Genomic DNA, 23847 nt, shown 5'->3' on the forward strand with positions numbered 1-23847 from the left:
AATTATACCGGCTCCCATTTGGGTTTCATCAGTTAGGCTTGTTAAACTAATGGTGGTTGTTATTCAAAAAAGAGCCGGCCATTTGCGTCAGTGCCACAGTCCAAATTTACCAGACTTTAAATAATACTTTCCAATTATCCAATTGGTTAAAACCACAGAGCAGCATTGCCCTTAATGTGAAACCATGGCACACTCTACCCGTCTGTAAAACATATCACCTTCGTGAGAGCCTTGCATTGTAGGAATGGTGCAAATACATCTGGTAATGATTTCATCTAATTAGATCTGAGGAAGAGTTATTACTATAAATCTTGACTTAAAGCTTTCGTGACTGCAGGAATTCATATTATTTGGGTCTTTCGGTAAAGTCACGTAGATAGGTTCAAATTAATAAAAATAAAATAAACAAAAAAGCTCTGACGTTTTAATCACAACACAAGTGATCGTCATCAGGAAGAAGAAAGAGGGGGAAAGCTGCTGAGGCAGACTGTTTTAAAGGTTGAAAATGGGTGTAGCCCAAGGGTCATAAACGACGTGGCTAGTGATGTTAATGTGAGAAATTAGCACATTAATGTAAGATCGGAGAGCGGCCTTCATAACGAGGGCGCGGAGGTGGTTAGGTTAATGTGAGAGATTGGCATGTTAATGTAAGATCGCAGAGCTGCCGCCACGTCTAGGTCAGCATGCGGAAGGGGCTATGTTGGTGTGAAATTTGTTTCACCTGTTAATGTAAGATCGGAGAGCCGAACCTACGGGGAAAATAAAAACTAACATCGGAAGGTGGCAGGATGAGAACAACACCAGTTATGACTTAAACTGGTTGATGACGTTCTTCCAATGATTGCTGAGTTTGTACCCATCGTCTCGGTCGAAAATGTGACTGTGTCTGTATATGTGGATGGCTTCATGAACGAATTTTTTTGATAGCCAGTGGGCTTACAAAGTACCTTCGTCTTAGAGAAATCAATTGGCGTGTGAGCCAACCGCATTAAAACAATGATCAGCCAAGGCTACCGTGTTGGTCCTACCGTGTTTCAAATCTTCCTTATGCTCATGAACACAGTCCGAGACATGTCGGTTAGTTTCCCCAATGTAACTACTGCCACAGACACGGCTTAGTTTGTAGACGCCAGGGTATTGTATATCAGGGACCCAGCGTATCCGCAGGTGGTGGATAGTGGAACGACCTTCTGTGAACTTTAGCTGCAAAATAAGCAGCGGCAACCCTGGCGGATAAGCAGTTGTGGACCAAGCAGTGACAGCACCACCAGGGTGTGGTTAGGACTGAAAATGCCAATGGTTTTCCTCTTGAAAAGCGACATATACCCTTTAACGATGCTTCCACATGGCGAGTATAGGCCGCCATTATAATAAGCATGTCTGCCACCAGCCATGGGTTAACAAGTCCTCAACAGCAGAGCAGGAGGAAGAAGATGTTAACATCTCAACAGCTGTGAAGGCGGACCAAGACTGCAGCAGAACGATATCTCCAATCGTACTGGTCTCCTTGCCATTGGATTCATGGTCCCATTCTCTCAAGAACTGTGTGGAAGCTACTGTACAACAGCTTTTTGGCGTCATCTGGTCCAACACCATGTGAGACTAGGCTCTAAGGAACGCTGTCTCGGGTGTGGACCAATCAATTTCAAGGACAGTGCATACATTATCAGAGTTATGTTTTTGGTTTGCATTCCGACCGCGGGTATTGTGGTCAATGCAAACATGACTCCTTGTAAAAAACAGGTGTCAGTTTTGTTGCCAGATAACAGGGTAAAAAAACAATTATTAGCTTCTCCACAATAAAATAAATCATGCACAGGCGTGTTTCATTAAAGGAACAACATCTTCTGGCCCATTCAATACAGTGTTTTTGGTGACCAGCTAGTGACGACGGGAGCTTGATTGTGAAGTCTGGAAGCTTCTAGTGGCAGCTACAAGAAGGTCGTCTAACACTCAGCAGAAACAAGAGTGTGTTTCTGCAGCTGTACCTGCGACTAAGAAGTCCTTTCAAATGATCCACTCTGCTCACCCCACGTGGGGAAGGAGCTAGGAAAGTGGCCCTAAACATAGTCTGTCTCACTTCTTCCGGACTGGATAACCACGTTCAGAAGGATCCCCATTACTGTGGTGGAAACAAAACTAAAAGTCAGATAATTACCTTTGGGAACTGGAATGTCAGGACCCTTATGGACAAGACTAAAAGTGAACGCCCAGAATGCTGCACCTTAATCGTGGCCCGGAAACTCAGACGACACAACACTGACGTAGCTGCCCTCAATGATACTCGACGAGAAGAGAAGGGGCAGCTCAAGGAACAAGGAGCTGGCTGTACCCTCTTCTGGAAAGGCAGACAGGAAGAACAGCGGCGGCTGCACAGAGTTGGTTTCTCCATCAAGAATTTACTTGATGAGTGAGCGCCTCATGACTCTATGTCTCAAACTGGTGGGGAGCCAATATTCTACTGTCATCAGCGTATATGCCCTGATTCTTCACTCCTATTATGAATGTTACGTCAATCTTGATCAGGTCCTTTCTACTGTTCCTGTGGGAGACAAACTTATTCTGCTCGGTGATATGCATGCCAGAGTTGGAAGAAACATAAACCTCTGTAATGGAACCATCGGGAAAGAAGGAGTGGGTAAAGTCAATTCCAACGGCATCCTTCCCTTGACTAAATGCACGGAGAATGGAGTCATCATCATCAACACCCTGTTACGCCAGAAAAAACAAATACAAAACATCATAGCATCATCCGTGATCTAAGCACCGCCACTTGATCGATTACGTCATTGTCCATGAACAGGATCCCAAAGATGTCTGCATCATCCAGGCTGTTCTAGTAGCTGCTGGTGGCTGGACTGATCATTGACTCATCTGCTCAACCATGCTCATAAAACTGGCTCGCAAGTGACGGCTTCATCAGAAGAGATGTCTACAGAAGATTAACATTGAAGCTTTATAGGACTCCATTAAGCAAGACCTCTTCCACCAATGCCTCAATGAAAAACTGTCAAACTTGATTAACCAAAAGTGGGAGAATGTAGTTCGTCAGAGAAAGTGCTTCAAGGATGTCCTCAAGTCCAACATGAAGAAGTGCTCCATCGACACTAACTCAAGGGAGTATCTTTCCCAGGATCACCTCAGATGGAGACAGTCTATTTCAAGAAGCCAAACATTTTAAAACTTAATAGTAGAAACAGAAAAAGTGGGAATGGCGGAAACAACAGCCTGCAGCCCGACTAATGCAGTTCCACCCACCACTATTTCTGGACACATGTGCCAGAGTTGCGGCAGAATCTGTCGATCCCAGATTGGTCTCTTCAGCCATCTTTGGACCCACAGAAAATCCAAATTTTCTCTGGAAGGCAATCCTCGATTGCGAGGGAAAGCCTATGATGACACTTGGGTCCCTGGTTCCATTGAAAAGGACGCAGTTGGGTTCATATTTTCACTAACACCACACCGTTCCGGGCCCTATCCACTGCTATTTGTGACTCAGTCTATGGGCCTCTGAGTCTATGAGTTTGTATGTACAACGTTAGTTCATGGGCTTCTCTGGACAGGCAAGATATTGGTAATACGAAGCCGTAATTTTCACAGCCCCGATGTGTTTATGTAATTTTTGTTGTGACTGAAATGATGTACATTATATAAGCGATATAGTTTGAAGAGTTGCGATGATTAGAAGGCTCGTGTAGGGGCTAATGTTGATCAAACTGTCGAATGTTTCCCTGCACTCAAGTATACAAACGGGAGAATGTGGAGCGCCATCTGCAGTTGGAAATGATGCGTTGATAGCTCAAGGAGCTGGAGAAAGCCACGGCCACGGTCTCCACCAACACCACCACTGCCTCCAACGCCATCCTGGCAGCCACATGCAGTTCCGCCGCCACCACCAGGGATGCTGTTGGGAGATGCATCGACACCCCCACCCCGACTGCTTCTGGCATATTATTCACCCCCACCGCCATGGCGCTTGATGTTGGCAGATTCAGCGCTGCCACCCCGGCTGCTGCTGGCATCTCCAACACCGCCACCACCGCCCCGGCTGCTGCCGGGAGATCCAACGTTGTCATCCCAACCCAGCTCATGCTGGCAGATGCACCACTGTCTCCCCAGCTTTTGCTGGGAGATCCACCACCGCCTGTGCCAAAGCCACCAGGTTCGGCAAATTGCGTAAATTTATTCGAGAACTTCACTGGTCGGCTACTGCTGGAAGATCCACCGCCGCTACCCCTACATCTGCAGGCCGATCTACCGCCGCCACCCCAGCGTCTGCAGGCCAATCCACCACCACCCCAAGGTCTGCAGACCAATCCACCACCACCCCAACGTCTGCAGGCCAATCCACCGCTGCCACCTGTGGGTCTGCAGGTTGATGCACCTTCACCACTCCTGGATTCAATACCCGTTGAGAAATACAACTGAGATTCTTGCATTACGTGTAGTCATTACACTTTCGGTGTTTTGCTTTCACTGGTGTTTGTCACGCCAAAACAAAGGTCAAATGTTGCTTTCGGGAGGTTATAGCTGGGAGGGAGAGGACAAGTGTGGCAGAAAAGAACCAGAGCTTTGTATGAAGTGATAGGCCATGTAACTTTTATACAGCACTAAGCAGCTGAAAAAAAGGATATGCCACTGAACTAATTCAGAGTAAGACCTCCGCTCTGAAATCGGAGCTGGTCATAAACAACTGCCCAGATATGGGAATACCTCCACTCTTTCCACAACTACCTATCATGCGGAGTTGAGGGGGTGGAGTCCTTGAAGACATACAAAATATCAAGGCAGGTACTGCTTTGATTTGTTTGGTAGGGCGAATGGTAAGGCCCTACCTCTTATTGGCACGATCCAGGTTCACCATCAGACTCTCCCACTCCTTGAAGTGAACAGCCATTACGAGATCATCACCAACATCATCAGCACACAGATCATCCGTTGTTCCCTCCTTCCAAATTAAGAAAAACCATGGGGCATGTTACACGTTAACATTATTGATACATTACGATTCGTAGATCAAAGTAGATTTTAATACAATCAGTCCTCGCTTAGAATGCTCCCGTAGAACACTGATTCGTTACAGTGATAGGAGTGGGGCCAAATGTTCTGGACTGACTTCTACCACCAAGCCAGCTTCACAACATCTGCGCGTTTCTCCGGTTTCCTCCTACGTGCCGAACCCTGATGCTTGAAATTGTCCAAACATCTTAATGCAGCACGGAGCTAATAATGAGTCTCGAGACTCAATGTGGCTCTCCTGGGTACATACAGGATATTTCTAGATTTGATTATATTTATTAATATGATTCAGCCTAGCAGCTGCACTGCGATGTGCCAGCCTTGCCACTGTGTCATGGTGGTAGTGGTGGTAAAACCGATTCGGAATAATATGTTCAGTGCACGTTGTGATTTTTTCTTTTAAAAGTGTTAATCAAACTAGTTGCAGTGACGTCATGGTCGAGTAAGCAGCAATGACCGCTCCAACCCCTACATTAGAACATTACCTTTTTCGACCCAACATAACCACTCGCTTTCCTGTTTGATAGTTTTCTTATTTTTCTACCTGGCCTCAGGCACTTTATAGGGGGCCTTGGAAAGCTGTTTTTTTTACTTTGGAGCTTCCTAGGGCGATCCACAGCCTCCTTAGGTGTAGGGTCCTCAGTAAGCAACTCGAGCCTGACCTCATGGCTAGGCCAAGGGGACCTTCCGCCTGTATCTTTGTGCTCCATGGAAAACAGATCCCCTGGGAAAAAAGCCATAGCTTTGTCTCCCCCCCCCCCCCACCCCATTCAAGTTGACACCAGAGATCCCGGTGGGAGGAACGAGAGCTCTTACAAGCCCTTTTGTAAAAAAAAAAACAAAGAGAATACTGCCCTTCTTCGGGTCCTCAACGAGATGTCGAGTAAGGTTTGCAGGAGGGTGAAGATTCAGGAGGCAGCCACATATGACCCTTCAGACTATGCTAGACGAGCAGAGCGGTGCAATGAAGACCTACGAAGCCAGGCTGCTGGAACCTGAGGAGGCTTACATCAGACTGGACTCTAAGGGACGGGAGTGCCAAGTAAACCATACGGCCTCCTGGAGGGGGTCGAGGGCAACGCTCCTCAAGATGCTCTATCCTACATTCGGCTACATCTGCTCGAAGCTCCGGCATTCCTCTCTACAACTGGGCCATCACCACCTACACTAGTCGGCGCTGCGCTGTGACCACGGCGTGCCTCCACGCGTGCCTGTCGACGGTCGTCCTCAAGACTGCCCGCATCGAACGCGAGCTCATCTCATTCGTATGGCAATGCTTGCTTCCCGCAGAGCAGACTCTTGTCCACAACCTCTCTCGCATAGATGTAGCGTAATAAATGCACATCCTATACCGTCGGTATACTTACCTGCAGTTGCGGGCACAAGCCCATAGGGGGTGCCACCCTGAGCTGGGGAAGGACAGAGAGAGCCAGGCCCCAGGTGAGGGGTTGGGGGGTTCTTCCAGAGTCCCCTGGAAGGTTCTAGAGAGGGGGCGGCACCGGGGGCGGAGAGCCCCCGAGAGGTGTATTAAAGGGGCACCTCTGGGACAGCTCGGGGCAGTGCTCCGAAGAACAGAAGACCATCCTAGCTAGGACCCTGGGACCCGACATCCTTATAAGGGTCGGGGCCGAGCGCGGACCAGTGGTCAGGACCCGCACCTTGGCTGGGTCGGGTCAGAGTAGCCTCCCTAGCTAGGACCCTGGGACCTCGAGCCCAACGTCCTTGTAAGGGCCGCGCCGAGCTCGGACCAGTGGTCAGGACCCGTACCTTGGCTGGGTCGGGTCAGTTAGCCTCCCCTAGGGCACAGATAGCCAGAGGGCTGAGAGCCAGGTTTGATCAGTGCGAGGGCACGCTAGCCCGGAGGCTGTACCTCCCTAGATAGTGGGAGTTAAGGGGAGTTCTGTTCATAGTTACAAATAAACCGTGTTGCCTCTAAAGACGTCTCCAGTCTCCGTGGAACCCACTACATATGTGTATTTTTATATTTTTACCACTGTGATATACACGTTGTCTGCGTGCGGCGACGCTGGATGCTTTTCCCTCTTCCTTTTCTTCATCCCTTCACCACAGAATGAACACGGTAACGCGGTCATGCACCTCGGGGGGGGGGGGGGTCAGGGGTCAGACATTTGTGACGATGTGTGACGTGGGGGAGGGGGGGGGGTTTGAGAAATGTGACGTCACATCAAAATGCGCAACTTTAAGTATAGAATTGTTATAACACTAATTGTTATAACACTCCTACATCAGTGCAGCGCCACGCACTACAATGGCAATAGTTGAAGCATGTTTTATTTTCAAAATGGAAATATGGTTTTGGGGGGGGGCAGAGCTTTGTGACGCCATATTTGAGGGGGGGGGGGTCTGACTTTTTGTGACGCCGAGTGACGAGGTCAAAAATTGCGTGACGTCATTTATGGACGGCCCCTCAAGTGAATGGCAAAATTGGTTTCGATTTACGTTGTTTCACTTACTGTCGTGTTTTTCAATGTACTAAATCGAGAACTTCAGTGCTTGGGGGATTTTGGAGCTGGCTCACCGCCTGGGCTGCTGCTGCCTTCCCACTCGGCTGTGGTTGCTCGAACCTCCGAGTCGTTCATAGCTCGTGGCTTCTAATATCGGAAGGAAGCGGTGATCGTCTTTGTTCGATGGCCAAGAGCTGCTGCTGCGAGGATGACCGGAGTTTGCGTGATGACCGTTTATGCTCCTGGACACGAGATCAGCAAGGTGTGATGTTTCATTTGTGGGCATTGCACCGCCTGTACGCGATCAACCGTCGACGCGCCCACCCGGGCCCCACGTTTGCCGTGAGGCACCATGAGGGCCTCCCCGACGGCCAGGGCCTCCGCACGGTCGGAGTGGGCAGAGGCCGGCGTTCGACTGGTGGTTTGAAAAGAACACGGACAAACATTCGAGCTCACGCTTTTGCTTTGGCAACAATTTTCGTTAATTGGGCTCCGAGCGGCTCAACAAGCCTGGAAGCCGGCGCATTTAATCACCTCCGAGATCGAAATGTGGCAAATTGCATGCTAATCAGGAGCAAGTTGGCCCAGGGATTGAGAATCAAATTTGCATGTGAAACGGCGGTGCAGGACTCGATTCGAAGGCAAGTGAATACTGCGCAGTGGTGCATTGCAAGTGGACATTATTATCATCCAACAGCGACCAGCATGGTGAAGTATGGTCAAACTAAACCTGACATCCAACATCACGTGGCGAGATGTTCATCCAGCAGTGGAAAACGTAACTTAAAGTAACCAAAATAACAGAAGATGCATGGAAAATAAATCGGTTTAATTTTATATATAAACGCATATAACTCATGTGTACATGCTTGTAAATATACGATTCAGCTAAAAAATGTTAAACACATTTACACAAAGTCGCAAAGACATCAACTCGCTTAAATCTTTACCATTACTCCAGGAGCTCAGAATTATTGCCCAAGTACTGTATATACGTGAGCAAAGTTACGACCATTTACGAAAAAAATTGAAAACGTGTCAATATTTTGTCAGAAATTATCTTTGCACGTCTAAAGGACAAGAGAAGCTGTAACGAAATGCGCATTTGTAAACGATTAAACCTTATAATTTTCTGACACCGACAATTTTTCCAAAAACATTCCTTGTGTGATTGCACAGAGTCCGATGAGGGGTGGGGCAGCTGTGTAAAAAAACCTGAGGTGAAATTCTCCGTTAAACCGACGATTTAAACAGCAACAGCTCGGGGAATTTTATACTCTGTTCTATGCAGCTGACCGCTGCCCCTTCATACAGTAAATGGCATCCTCACAAGAATAAGTAACCTAACATCCCTTGCAGGGAATCCTCTCGCGATAAAAAATCTTCCATTTGCCATCCATCACGAGACCCCTGCGGGTGTCACCGTGCACAATCATACTTCGAAGCTCTTGCTCGGATTCCCCAGAGCTTTGCCCTCCGAGTGGCCACCCTAATGGCCCACTGCGACAGGCCAAACCTGGCACAATTGTAGGTTTTTAACTATAATACACGTTTTATGTGTTAGATCGTTTAAATATATAAATGTGTTGTTAAACCCACCACCACCCGACAGCCAATTAGTAAGGTTTGTCACGTAAACAGAACATGTCAATTCGTTACTAGTACAGTCCACCAGTGTGTTGGAGAGCAAAGCCACACCATTTACAATCTAAGTACAACATTTCGCCAGCACTAACTAGCTTCATCAGGCGACAGCCATCACTTGTGAGCACTTCTTTCGCGAATTGGGAGGGGAATCAATGAATGCATATGACTATGGGTATCCATTTCCGATTGGGTTATTTATATGTTAATCAACACACATTATGCATGCGCATTAAGGAACGAGGATTCTCCACGAATCTGGCTGTCGCCTGATGAAGCTGGTTGTAATTACTGGTGAAACATTGTACTCAGATTGTAAATGTTGTGGCTTTGCTCTCCAAGACACCGGTGTGATGTTACTAGTAACGAATTGGCATGTTCTGTTAATGTGACAAACCTTTCGAATTGGCTGTGTCGGGTGGTGGCGGGTTTACTGACACATTTAAATATTTATTACGCGATCTAACCCAAAAAACCCGTGTTATGGATATTGGTCGCGAAAGCCTACGTGTTAAACTGGTTTTCAACTGTTAGATCAGTGGTAGCCGATATGTGAATCGCGATCCATGGGTGGATGATCGCAAAAGATTTTGATTGTAGATCTCAGGACAAATAGGAATAAACACCTCTAATATAAAGCAATTCTTGTTATAGCAGATGGCAAAACAAAATCCCCGACTAAGAATTAATGGATTAATAATATATATTTTAAACCAATAGATCGCACTAGCACTTGGCATGTCTACAGTGTTCTATTAGTCGGTTAAATCCATCCGGGTAACTGTTGGTCATATATTGCTGGTAGATCACGGAACATGTTGAGATATACCAGAATGGATCACAGTGCTTTGTGGGTTGGACACTGCTGCGTTAGTCAATACACACCACCGATTCAGTAACCAATATTTTTGTGAAATCACCTTCATCACAAGGGGGTCAGTGTCTTGGCTGGCAAAGAAGTGGGGCATAAGATATCCTAAACCTTTCATACATCTTGACGCGTATACACCTTAATTGGCTGATTGTACTGGTTGGCAAGGTAAAAATTCTAAAAAAAAAAAATGCGCTACCATTTGAACCGCTGCGCCAGGAGAACGAAGAACCGGTGAACTCTGGATTGCAAGTTCAGAGTGCAAACCGTCTGTTACTTCAGGGAAACATTTCTCATAACCGCCACTGCTTTTTTTTTCAATTGTTCACCTCTGCTTGCGAGCACAATGTACACTTAATTAACTCTGCAGATGTAAAACCCAGAGTGTGTGCCCACTCATGCACCTCCTCCGACATCTTGTTGACACCGCATCCACGATACACTAGTGCTGTCTGGGTTTCTTAGGCCGGGGAGAAGGCGAGCCCCATGGGGTGGACTCCGCAGGGTTGTAGCCTGGAATCTGTGACAGCGGACACACAAATGGCACAAACGTACAACAAAGATAGTCACCCAAATAAGCCTTTAACAGACTGTGCTGCTGTTAGGCGGCATGGCCCACGAGGGGGTAAGTGGCCAACACCTCTCCCCAGTGCTGATGTTTACACACTGCACCAGGTACTCATTTAAGAAAGAGTTGACCTTGGGTAGGCAAAACAGCAGTTCAGATAATCCTCATTGGTGTTGGCGGTGAGTGGGAATTGGGTTGCCGGGTTCATAGCGCAGCGTGCTAACCACTACACCAATGCTCTCACACACACATATGCGAGTATTTCCAACAAATGTGATACGTTATCATTACACTTATTAACACTGAAAAACTTCGCCAAGTCTGAAGACTTTTGAGGAACACGGGGAGAGAAGATGACAACTCCACACAGTAACACACTCTAGTTGGGAATCAAACCCAGTTTTCTTGCTGCAAGACACAAGGGTTTACCAATGTGCCACCCTGCCGCCCATGGCGATACGTAAACTACCTTAATACCAGTTTCAACGCATGCTTATTTTTAGATATGGGAGGAAACCAGAGAACCCGGAGGAAACCCATGCAGAACAGACTCATGGAGTTTTGTTAAGAAATCTGATATCTACCAAGGCTCCCACACCCTGACTTAGCTTGGTATCTTGAGAACTCGCATTCATCATTTAAATAGGTCACGTTTCAGATAATGGCCCTTCTTGTGCAATGAACTAGGGCCATAATAAAAATCTATTTTATACAGCACCTTGCATATCGAAATATCCCAAAAAAGCACTGGACATTAAAAAACTACTCAAGTATAGATACAAGCCAATAGAAATAAAGTAAAAGCCGATAATAACAATAATGACAGTGATACTGACACTTTACACAGCATGCAAAATGCAATAAAAGCTAATCATAATGATTCCTCTCACAGTAATAACCAATCAGAATCCAGGAAAAGCCAATTAATAACGATGTTTTCAAGCTGGATTTAAACACACGGACAGTCACAACTGATATAGGTAGGGATAGTGTCCCATAGTCTTTGGATATACAGTCTGTTCTATAATACGGTAGTTGCGTACCTCAAGAACACCGCGTTTTGGAAAAATCGTGTTATAATAAATAATATATTATATGGGGTAAAGCGCAGTCCGCAATAACGCGTGAGATGCGTAACACAGGCTGAACAAAGACTAAGGAACGTGGGTAGCATCTAGAAGCATCCAGCAGCATCCCGCCTTGTGTGATGCTACGCCGAGGCAGCCGTTACGACCGCTTATTCCTACTCGCGCGACGTAGTTCCATTCATTCAACCGAGTTATATCCAGTTTGGATCCGCGTTATACAAAAAATGCGTTCCTTCATACATTCATCATCGCGTTATATCCAATTTGCCAGTTACAGGAGGTATAGGACAACAGACTGCAGCTCAAAATGCTAGCTATACATATATTTTTTTCCATCCAAGACCGGAGTTTATATTTTATTCCTGTGTTATAAGGGTATTACGTTCAGGGGCTAAATGCCAATGTATGGGTCTGATAGCCTCGGTAGAGCCTCAGGAGAGAGTTTGTGTCATCTTGCCACCCCCTCCATTCAAGGAGCGCAGACTACAGTGGTGTAAAATGTAGTCCATAGTTTGGGTTGCATGGCCACAATCGTACAGGAGCTTGTTTTTAATGCACTGCTATGTATCTGTATGAGTCTCTATGAATCTCTAGGAATCATAATGGGTCTCTCTGTATCTCCTATGTATCTCTGTGTCTCTATGGGTTTACTATACGGTCCCACAGTTTGGGTTGCATGGCAACAAGCGCTATGCTGTGGCTTGTGCCATTAATTTTCGGCCCGCTGACGTTCCGATGCGGCGAGCGTTTGTTTTTTGTGCACTACTGCTGGCGCAGCAAACAGCAACAGCAGCATGGTCACAATACAAATCGGTGGTATTCCGAGGTTGCGCGTCGCGCCGCACGGTGAGTACCTCCGGGCGGACGAGGTGCATGCGGATCCGCTGGTGCTGCAGGTTGGACGAATCCAGCGACACGCGCACGCACACGCGGTCGAACATGTTCAGCACGATGCCCTCCACGCACAGCGTGGGGTCCTACACAAAACACAAAGACATATCTCCAATGTAGCCTTAACAGACTGTTGGGGCAAGTGCTGTTGGCGAGGAGCACAGATGAAGGCCGGCACGGCACACAAGGGGGTGGGTTGCCAGCGCCATGCCCGGCCGCCTTTGTCTCCCCAGTGGCGATGTTTACACACCGCAGCAGGCATTCAATTGAGTTCCGAGTCAACCTAGGCGAGGCCCAGGACCGGTTCAGATAATCATCACTGGTGTTGACCGTGCGAAGGAATCGAACCCAAGTCGCCGGGATCGTAGCGCAGAGCGCTAACCGCTACACTACCGCTGACTGCTCTCTGCCAAGTGCCCTGCACACAAGCACGGATTGACGTAAACCCAACGTTATTATTTATACTATTACATGGGTCACTCAGAAAAGCCTCACTGATTCTCAAAACGTTTGCATTCAAGGTCACTGCTACGTCTTTGTAAAAGGAGGCGAACGATTGATATGTGCTCCCCAAATAAGTAATTTGCATGTAATTTGCCAACCTTGGACCATGATGCTGGCACATGAATAACGTTACAGGATCTTTTAACGTCCACTGTTAAAGCGGATAGCCTGTAAATATTTTACGCTTAATACACACCACAGTTTCGATTTAAAGATTTCGTGACTGCAAGGATTCATCTTCTTTGGTTCTTTCGGTAAAGTCACGTAAAATGAGAATAAAATAATAAATTGATAAAATAAAATAACACAATAATATTCTCACGACGTTTCGGCCACAACACAGTCTCGTCCCTTCACCTGATGAAGGCCGCTTGTGTTGTGGCCGAAACGTCGTGAGAATATTATTGTGCTATTTTATTTTATCAATTTATTATTTTATTCTCATTCTACGTGACTTTACCGAAAGAACCAAAGAAGACACACCACAGTATTAACCGGAGTGGCCACCGAGTTTGAAACACAAATCTCCACAACACACAGCGAATGCAATACCGCTTGGGCCACCTCACCGCGAGCTGAAAATCAGGCATGAGAAGCCGATGGCTGCAATGACCAAACCAACCGAGGGATCGTGATGTGCGGGCCAGCCAAGGAATTTTAAAGCCTTATTTGGCCATCATTAAGGAGTAGATGCAACCCCCCTTAGGTTATATGGAGTGCACAATTGCAGTTAAGAACATACCTAAAATATGGCTGCAAATGTTGACCCTTTTGAGCTTCTGGTCCAAATTAGGCTGTGTGCATTATCCACGCAGAGTGACAATGTAATGCGGCATGCAAGGCATGCTGGAAAGGACCGGATCCACTGATGACAAATGTGCTTTTTGCCATCTAGAGATCACTTTTTGCATCAACTACTATTTCTCTCATTTGTTTTTATTCTACAAGTACTTTTCTGCCCTTCGAGTTTCTCATTGTTTACAGAAAGCATTAGATTTTCTCTATAATTCTTCCGGATCTGAAGGATTTTACTGTATTTTTAATGTGATGTCCTCTCCGTGACAATACGGGCTCCGTCATGGCAGTTATTTCCAAAGCAAATTTAATTGTGACAGTTTTATATTTGAAACGCATTTACATCATTTAATTCAGTTTCAGTTTATTTTGGTATAGCCCTGTGAGCCATCCGGCTCTAATGTATCCACCGGTGTAACTTCCTCTGTAATAGTCCGCACTGCCAAATGGCAAAAAAAACGGAGCTTCGTATCTCACTGCGTTCTTCCACCTTAAACCAAGTGTCTGTGTGTCTGATAGAAACCTAATCGTAGAGAGATGGTCAGGGGGCTTGGGTCCCAGTGCATTAAGCCAGTCCTGGGTTTAAATGCAGAATTCAGCCGTTCGGGAAATGCCAATGCCTCCCAGTTAAGTGAACACATGCCCTACCTCCTCGTCGAAGGTAACGTTGAGCTTGAGATCTTTAGAGTCAAAGAAAACCGTCCCCTCCAAGCCGTACTTGAAAAATCAGACTTATACGCACACAACTAGATCAGTTAGACAAGACACTCTACAAATCACACTTATCATTGACGGCAATAATGTCCACATCGGATTGGGAACATGTAGACAATATGACTGCCTCTTCAGCTGCTACTATGTCGACCAAATGTAAGGAAAACCTGATTTCCAAATTTAACCTCCTCTTCAACAAAAGACCGGACCCACACACCAAAAAGTTAGACGTTAATAAAGTCGTAATTAATCGCAGTAACAGTTCTATTTCCGATGGTCTGAAATCCGTTTTAGCTAAAGGTCTAAACTTTGCAGTCACACCTAAACACATACCAGTTAATGATATAATTGCCCAAGTAGACGTTGCTCTCAGGGGCCTGGGTCACATCGCTGCAGACGTAGCAAGATCTGAAATCGCTGCAACCCTCAAAAACGCTAAGATGCCAGCTAGCAACCTCAGCAAAGATGAGCGTTTTGAATTATATAAATTAAAAAAGAGGAATGATATTGTAGTCCTCTCAGCTGACAAAGGCAATGCTACTGTCATCATGGATAAAATAGAATACAACAACAAAATTAAAGAATTACTCGACGATGGTAGTTATACACAAATAAAAAGAGATCCCACCAACAGCCTCGTCACACAAACCAACAAAATAATTTCTGATTCAACCGCATTAATTGATCAATCTAAACAGTTTTCGTTGAAACCTTCTGCTGCCAGGCCACCAAGATTATACGGCTTACCAAAAATACATAAAGTAGATACACCCCTTCGTCCCATAGTCTCTACTATCGGCTCCCCCACCTACAAACTAGCTCGTTTTTTGTCTGAAATCCTGCGTCCTTTCACTGGAAAGACCACCTCTGTGGTACAAAATTCGACTCATCTGGTATCGACAATCAAGGGTATTTCCCTGTCCCCAGACGACCTGCTTATCAGTTTTGATGTAGTTTCCTTATTCACCAAGGTTCCTGTACCTGACACCATTGCAATCATTGAAGACTTGGTTCATCAAGGACTAAACACTGAGGTACCCCCCCCTGGTGAGACACTGTTTAACCAATACATACTTCACTTGGAATGGAACTTTCTACAAACAAACTGAGGGCACACCAATGGGCTCCCCCCTTTCTCCAGTTATAGCTAACATTTTCATGGAGAAATTTGAGACTGACGCCATCCAGACTGCCACTCTGCGCCCAACCTTATGGAAGAGGTACGTGGATGACACTTTTGTCATCTGGCCACATGGCCGGCTTGCTCTAGACCAATTCTTCGACCACATCAATTCCATACACCCAGCCATCAGATTTACCATGGAAGTCGAAATAGATGGCAAGATACCTTTTTTGGATGTCCTAATTAAAAAGAGACCTGATGGTTCAATGAGCCACTCTGTCTACAGGAAAGCTACCCATACGGATGCTTATCTGAAACCGGATTCCCACCACCATCCATCACAGAAGAATTCTCTCATCAAGACTCTGTATCATAGAGCCCAATGCATATCCGACCAGGAACACATAAGCAGTGAACTCAAGCACGTACACCAAGCTCTTAGGGCTAATGGTTACTCCGACTATACAATCCGCAAAGCTATCACTCAAACCATGAAGAAGAACCCTCTTGAGGAGCCTTTCAAAACCATCACTTTACCCTACATTGCGGGGGTCACAAAAAAGATATCCAAAATCCTGAATAAACACAAGATCCAGGTCCGTTTCAACACATTACATAAAATCCGTGATCTGGTTTCGTCTGTAAAAGATGTGATTCCGGACATACAATACCCTGGTGTCTACAAACTAAGTTGCCTCTGTGGTAGTAGTTACATTGGAGAAACCAAACGCCATGTCTCGGACCGCATTCGTGAACACAAAGCAGACCTTAAACACGGTAAGACCAACACCTCAGCCGTGGCAGATCATTGTTCTAATTCAGTAGGCTCACATGCCATTGACTTTTCCAAGACAGAGGTTCTTTGTAAGCCATCTGGCTTCCATGAGAGATTCGTTCATGAGGCTATCCACATATACAAGCACAGAGACAATTTCAACCGAGAAAATGGATTCTATCTTAGCAATCATTGGAAAGATTTGATAAACCATTTCAGGTCTTAATTGATTGTTCACGCTTACAGTGGCTTTCAGACAGCATACATTATAAAAAATTTCGTCTCCCCCCTCCTCTTTTCAGAATATAGATGGGCTAGTCCTAAATAAACTGCCAAATCGTTGCGCGTGGCGCTAACGTTTTTATAAATAAATAAATGCGCCGTTTAAAAATAAATTTATGCAAACCAACACACCTGAAGACGACCGTTTGAGCTATGGTCGAAACGTCGTGAGAATTTTTTTTATTGTTTTATATATTTTATTATTTTGTTGTTTCCCTTCAACGTGACTTTACCGAAAAAAAACTAAGAATATGAATTACTGCAGTCACGAAAGCTTTAAATCAAAATTTATATTAAAACTATTTAAAAACTATAAACTAAATAACTTTACCAGGTAAGGACCCTGAGAGCTCTATAGCTCTTTTTAAGTGACCTGGCCACAAATGATCGTTCAGTGAAGTATCTTATCACATTTGAAATTGATAGCAGCCACATACTCTAAGTGCATGTCAGATTGTAACTGTGGAGGGAAAAGCCGGAGGACCTGGAGAAAAATCCATGCGACCACGGGGCGAGAGACACGCACACTGCAGGTGTCTGGGTTTGATTTTGGTTCGGCAGTGTTGACGCTCCACTCACCACATCCTCTTCATTCTCTTCTGCAACGTCCCCTGCGACGCCCTCATCGTGCAGGACCAGCGAGGAGGGGGCAACCCAGCGCTCCTCGGGGAACATCTCCACGCACACGATGTCGTCGTGCATCGCGCGGTTTAAATGCTGCAGCCCCTGGATCAACACCTGCACGCAGACAAAAAAGATCCCCCGTATAGTCTTAACAGACCGCTGGGCCAAGTGCTGTTAGAGAGCGGCATATACAGTAAAACCTTGGATTGCGAGTAACTTGGTCTGCGAGTGTTTTACAAGACAAGCAACATTTTTAATAAATATTAATTTGATAAACGAGCGAGGGTCTTGCAATACGAGCAGCTTTGTACTGCCGAGCGTCACGTGATCACAACTGATATACGAGTGCTTTGATATACGAGTGCTTTGGATTACAAACACGTTTCCGGAACGAATTATGCTCGCAATCCAAGGTTTTACTGTACAAGAGTTTTAATACCACGAATAAACAATTTAAAATGTAGGACTATGAGCCCATGAATCTTCTGAAACCAATGTTTTTCAGTAACATATGTTCAAGTAGGGCAATTTCTAGACTGGGTTTTTTTTTTCCAACAAAGGGCCAATGTACCTAATTGTTATTTAACGTTACATTTTGGAGGTGGAAATAGACCATTCATTTTGTTAACAAAGTAGTCACAACCATCATTAGACCTCCTTTGCCAGTACCAAAATATAATAGGGTTTTTCCCCTTTTTTCTGGCAACAAAACTGAAACCTCTTACAAGGAATCAGGTGTGCATTAACCACAATACTTGTGGTCAAAATGCAAACAAAAACACACTGATAATATTTGCAATATATGCGTACGCCTTTTGGCGTCCTCTGGTCTCGCACCAATTGGGTCGAGGCTCAAAAGAAAGCCATCCCTGGTGTGAACCAATCAGTCTCAAGGACAATGCATATATTATCATAGTGTGTTTTTTGTTTGCATTTTGACCACAAGTATTGTGGTTAATGCACACATGATTCCTTGTAAAAGGTTTCAGTTTTGTTGCCAGAAAAAAAAGGGAAAAACCCTATTATTAAAGTAGTCACAATTAACGTATATACTGTAGTTGTGGTGGCGTAGCTATCGAGTGTGCAGGCAGTGCAACTGCACCAAGACTCACAGGCCGGGGGGGCAGGAGCCAGGCTATGACACCTACGTAGGGTGCAAAAGACGTTCAAAATACAAATATTTTAGCCCAGTAGCTCTTAACCTTTACTGCAGCCTTGCAGTAAAGGTTAAGAGCTACTGCTCATGCCAAGAACGCTATGCCACTGCTTAATTATAAATTTGTTTTTATAACTCACACAGATACGATCGGACAGCATTGTTCCTTCCAGACGCAGGCTTGTGAAACGTGTACCTCTTTATCACTGTCACCGTCCCCTCGCACCCTCAGAGTCCCCTCCAGGTAATTCTCACGACTCGCAAGGAAGGTTCCCTGGACAAACCGGCCGGAGCGCACACCTTGCTGCAGCTGGGACAGCGGGAGATGTTCGGGGAAGATTACCCGGGACTCCACCACATCCTGCACACGTACACAGCACACGCACGGCACATGCACGCGTCAACAACAATTTTGCAACCGCCATCACGTAACGAGACGAAGGATCCAGTCTGATTTATCTCAGAGCAGTACGGCCATCCGTGTTAGAGAACGTTCCACAAAAGCGGATATCATAGAGCTACCTCTAGAGTTTCACCCTTCCGTCTCTGCTTTTTGGTAAATATGCCACGTTATAAATCTAGGATTTATTTGATTGATTGACCATTGATGGTGAGGATGAGACGTTCTAAAAGGGAGCTGTTTAACACGTATTCTTTCGCGACCAAAATTATCCATAATAAAGGTTTTTTGGGTAAGAACGCGTAAATGTGTGTAGTTAACCCGGTACAGACAATTAGTAAGGTTTGTTACGTAAAACAAAACGTGTCAATTAGTTACTACTGCAGCACGCCAGTGTATTGGAGAGTAAACCCACAACACTTACAAATCGAGTATATCGTTTCCCTGGCGATTACAACCAGCGAAACGTCGTACTCAGCGCAAGGCAAGTGTCCCTTTCTTCAATGAGGCAGCTGGATGCAACGCGGAAGTGAGGGGTCGGACAAGGGTACAGGCCCGCACCATAAATATGAAGGGGGGGCAAAGCTGATGCACGCATACGGAGTCTCACCTGCTCCGAGGCCAGTGCCAGACGGTCAATCAACTCAGGGTTGTCCAGCAAGCTGCGCACGTATTCCTCCACTGGGGGTACACAGACACGCGCAGATAAACGCAGAAATTATAATTGGCGACACGATTTACCGGACAATATAGAGTGCCACCCAAAATGTAAATTTGTTACTTTTCAAGTCATGCCTGCTGGATTTATTAATTTTCCTGTTCAACTGAAGCACTGTTTAACAAGAGGCACTACAGACTTGATTCAAAGCTTTCGTGACTGCAGGAATGACTCTTTTTTTTTCGGTAAAGTCACGTATAAATAAGAAATAATGAAATAACATAATAGCGTACGACGTTTCGGTTGCAACACAAGCAGCCATCATCAGGTACAGAAGAGCTAAATTTACGAGAGATAAGAAACATAACCCCAGATGTATATACAGACACTCAAGTAGGGGGGAACTAACACAGATACAACAGGGGCCACAGAGAGAGAAGCATACCAAACAAACAGGGTTTAGCAAAATCGCTGCTTGTAATCGCCAAGGAAACGATATACAGTCCTAGAATGAAGGACTGTGCATTTGATAAGGCCACGTGAAGGTGTTGTGATCCCCACTCTCTATTAGGGTGAGGGCTATCTCTTTGCAAACACCCATGACCTCACGACCACAACGAAGAGCATGTAAGAGATTTGTGGCTGGCCAGATGGTGTCGTACACACGTGTCATTTGGCATTGTGGTGAAACAAATTCAGCTCCATTATAATGTGACTGGACATGCTCGGGAACAATGCCCCATATAAACGTGGATGTCCAGCCAGATGAGCTGGCACGCAGCTGTAGGCTGACCCCATAGCCAGGTGATATCACACTCCTCCATAATCTTGTTGATGTGCTCAGTTGAGGTGATGCCTACCTGTAGTTCTACTGATCGGAGGCTGACACTCATTGATCATTTGAAGACGAGAACAATTCACTTTAATGGCCAACATCAAGTGCACAAATCCTCATATGCTGTTATCTAAATTTTGTATCGCCTCGGTGATTTAGTTAAATTGCAATGAAGAGAACTGGTGTATAAATCAGCCAAACGTGTGCTCAACGAGTGTACGGTTGGCAGATATAAATAGATCTTATTGTTTTCTGCTCTACTGACAAACCATGACTTTATTTACCAATATATATTTTTGATAGCACAGTACACTGTTTTACATGTTTATTTTAAAATGTGTTGTGTTTATATAGTATCTCTATCAATATGCTAAGTATGACACTCCTTTAATTAAATCTCAAGTGAGAGATATGGTGAGTGAAAAATATAAGGGAGTGAGATGACGCTCCGCGCACAAAGATCCTGCTGGAACAAAGACCGAGGAAGAGGAAGGTACGCTGGGTATCACAGCATACATCAGTACTACAGCTTCTAGCATCATCCAACAACACTGCTAACACCGACGCCGCTCAGAAAAGTAGTCCGCGACCACGCGCTATACTTGCAATGTAGCGAGCGCGGTTGAGCGTTAAAATCTAAACACTTTCCATAAAAAGGTAAAACCGTGTTAAAGCCAAAACGCGGAGTGTGAACGCGCATTCAACGGGGATCTACCGTACGGTCAAACAACCTTGCACAACCTCGCACAGAACGAGGCCCACACCCAGCAGTGGATTGAAAAAGAGGGCTGTTACATGTGAAAAGCAGTGTGACAAGATTTGAAGCTTTCGTGACTGCAAGGATCCATACTCTTTGGTTTTATTCTGTAAAGTCACGTAGATAAAATAAAACAAAATAAAAGAAAACAATTGAATCACGACGTTTTGGAGGCAACACAAGCTTCCGTCTTCAGGTGGAATAGTCAACACAGAATATCGGATGGCTCGGTCGTTACGGTCATTGGAAGGCTCTCCCTTCTCCTGCTCCACGTACGTGTCTCTGAGACACACGACAATCAAGTTACGGCGCTGTTAGACAATCACACTAGGCGTTGCTGTGTAATCACTTCCACGCGAGTCACAGTAACAAAGTTGTGGAGTTGAAATGGTGCTTAAGAGGTCGACTAGGAAATGTGTACCTCTTCTGGGGCAGTAAAATGAGCACAGCTCTGCGAGAAGTGTAAATCATGTAGTTCCGTGAGTTGTTAGGCATGTCAGAGGTTTCCCTCCGAGTGCTGGAAACGCCTTCAGAAATCCAGTTTTAATGACAAGAAATGTATTTAATAATCATGAATTACATTTATAAAACGCCTTTCTGCTCGGTAACTCAAGCCACGGGGGCGTTCAGTCCCACGAGCCGAATCAGATGCACAGTTTATTATCTCAACTGTACATAGCACAGTTGGCTAAGTACTGTGTGAAGGAAGTTCAACATACATACAATTCAAACCCCACCCCACGGAGTGCCAAAATTCAATAAAAGGAGTGCAATTAATTTCAGCCCTGGCGAAAAAATCAGCTACCAATCCTTGGCCATCTGGACAGGGGCAGCCTTATGCACAACACCACTATGCCACCAACTCTGCTGGCCCTCATGGCACTGGGAAACAGACCCAACGACACTTTGCGCCACCAACCGCCACCGTGTGCCACAGTTCAGAAGTAAAGAGGCGTCAATTCGTGTGCCGTGCACACTGGATTGGCGAGATGGCTAGGACCGGTTGGAGAGCTGCGCCTACCGATGGTGCTCATTGGTGAAGGCGTAGAAGTGTTTCTGCGGAGTGGAGATGATGTCGCGAAGTCACTTGTAGACAGGAGCGGAGCGATGGCGGATCTCCTGCAACACCGTCTGCAGAATCACCACGTTAAGCAGGCACGGGTCCTCCAGCAGGTCAATCTGAGAAGCAAGCACACACGCAAACGTACACACGAGGGGAGCATTCATTAGCCGGGCGGCGGTGGTGCACGCCTGTAATCCAACACCGTTGAGGCGAGGATTCATGGATCACGCAAATGTTGCGAAACTTCTTTCCCGTGAGCATGCAGGAAGTGCCATACCCTGGATATGCCAAAAGGCAGCAGAGCAAAATGTGGACTAATATTATCTGTCCCTTCTGTATGGGATAAAGTGTTGCCCCCCTACGTGAATAAACACGCATACATTGGCTGGAATATATTGGTATATAGAGCTTGGGCAATTGTTGGTGCTGGCTCACCGCTTGGCTGCAGTGACATTGTTCATGCAATTTGCATGAACGGCGCTCCAACTAAAACTAAACATTATTATATCATATGATCGTAATGTGGGTGTGTGTCTCAAGAGGTCTGAGCGCTGAGCTGGTACACCTTTGCCTGTCAGTCGACACAACTCCCCACATTCGGCTTGCAGCTGAAGAAAACACTCAGCACTGCCATCCCCTGGTCACCTGACAGTCACACGTCTGTAGCTCAGGGCAAGCCCAGGCTTAAGTCTGCTTAGCATCGGAGATCATATGAGAACTAAGGTGATAAAGTTGTAGCAGGGGTATAACGCATTGTGGTGGGTCCACACACTAATCATAATAATAATAGGTAAAAGTAGAAATGGGTAACACTGGTCAGGTATAGTGGCTGCTGTTATAGATGTGACCTTGGTAAATAAATACAAAATACATTTTGATTTAAAGCTTTCGTGACTGCAGGGATTCATATTCTTAGTTCTTTCGGTAAAGTCACGTAGAAGCGATGATGATTGCTTGTGTTGCAGTCGAAACGTCGTGAGAATTGTATTGTTTTATATTTTTATTATTTCCCTTCTACGAGACTTTACCGAAAGAACCAAGAAAATAAAAAAGAGTTTAGTATTTTTTTTTATCATTGGTGTGGTCCCCTTATGCACCACAGGTCACACCTGATTGGGCTCTCACCTAGTTCAGGAGCAATGATTTTCCTACCTTACCAGTTGAGGTGAGGAAGGTGAAGTGAGAAGTAAAATTGCCCGACCTCACCTGGTAGAGGAGGACAAATCTGTCTCTCACCTGATTCAGGAACCCCTCATCCAAATGATGAAGTGGTGCTGGACACCTGTGAAAAAGAGCTTTATAGCTCATCGGATTGATCCAGGAAAAATATTCAGATTATGATGCTGCCATAATGTGACAGTTATCACACTGGGCTTGGCGACCCAAATGCCGCCGGTTCGTCCTCCAAGCGCGGCAGGTGATTGAACCGTTTTTTAAATCCCCCCTCACTGGCCCTGCCGTTGTCCACTCAGCACTGTCAATGGGTAGTCCATCGGCAGGTCGTGTGTGGGTAACATGTGGGTTACTCCCACCTCTTCCAAACGTCTGGCTCAACAACATATCCTCCAGAAGGGAGCTTGCAGTGGCGCGAGCCAATATATTTTCAGGGGTGCCT

The 23847-nt window shown here is 45.7% G+C and overlaps 1 protein-coding gene and 1 pseudogene across 2 annotated transcripts; both read right to left on the bottom strand.

The window, feature by feature from the left end:
• Nucleotides 1–9228: 9228 nt before the first annotated feature.
• LOC142923349 (exosome complex exonuclease RRP44-like) lies at nt 9229–17457 on the bottom strand. Of its 2 annotated transcripts, none has more exons than XR_012940697.1 (3): nt 14494–14810; nt 12510–12632; nt 9229–10519 (listed from the first exon to the last, which is right to left on the bottom strand). XR_012940697.1 is itself a non-coding variant. In XM_076064424.1 (3 exons), exons 1-3 carry the CDS (start codon nt 17439–17441, stop codon nt 10442–10444), a joined length of 324 nt encoding a protein of 107 aa, XP_075920539.1. In that variant the 5' UTR covers nt 17442–17457; the 3' UTR covers nt 9229–10441. The 2 variants fall into 2 exon arrangements, 1 of the variants encoding a protein (XP_075920539.1); XM_076064424.1 differs by lacking the exon at nt 14494–14810 and adding an exon at nt 17319–17457.
• Nucleotides 17458–18655: 1198 nt separating this feature from the next.
• Nucleotides 18656–23240, bottom strand: LOC142923348 (exosome complex exonuclease RRP44 pseudogene; annotated as a pseudogene).
• Nucleotides 23241–23847: the final 607 nt, after the last annotated feature.

Source organism: Petromyzon marinus, unplaced genomic scaffold (genome assembly GCF_048934315.1).
Source record: "Petromyzon marinus isolate PM22_M1 ecotype Great Lakes invasive population unplaced genomic scaffold, UKy_Petmar_22M1.pri1.0 PM_Scaffold_437, whole genome shotgun sequence".
Classification (NCBI taxonomy): Eukaryota; Metazoa; Chordata; class Hyperoartia; order Petromyzontiformes; family Petromyzontidae; genus Petromyzon; species Petromyzon marinus.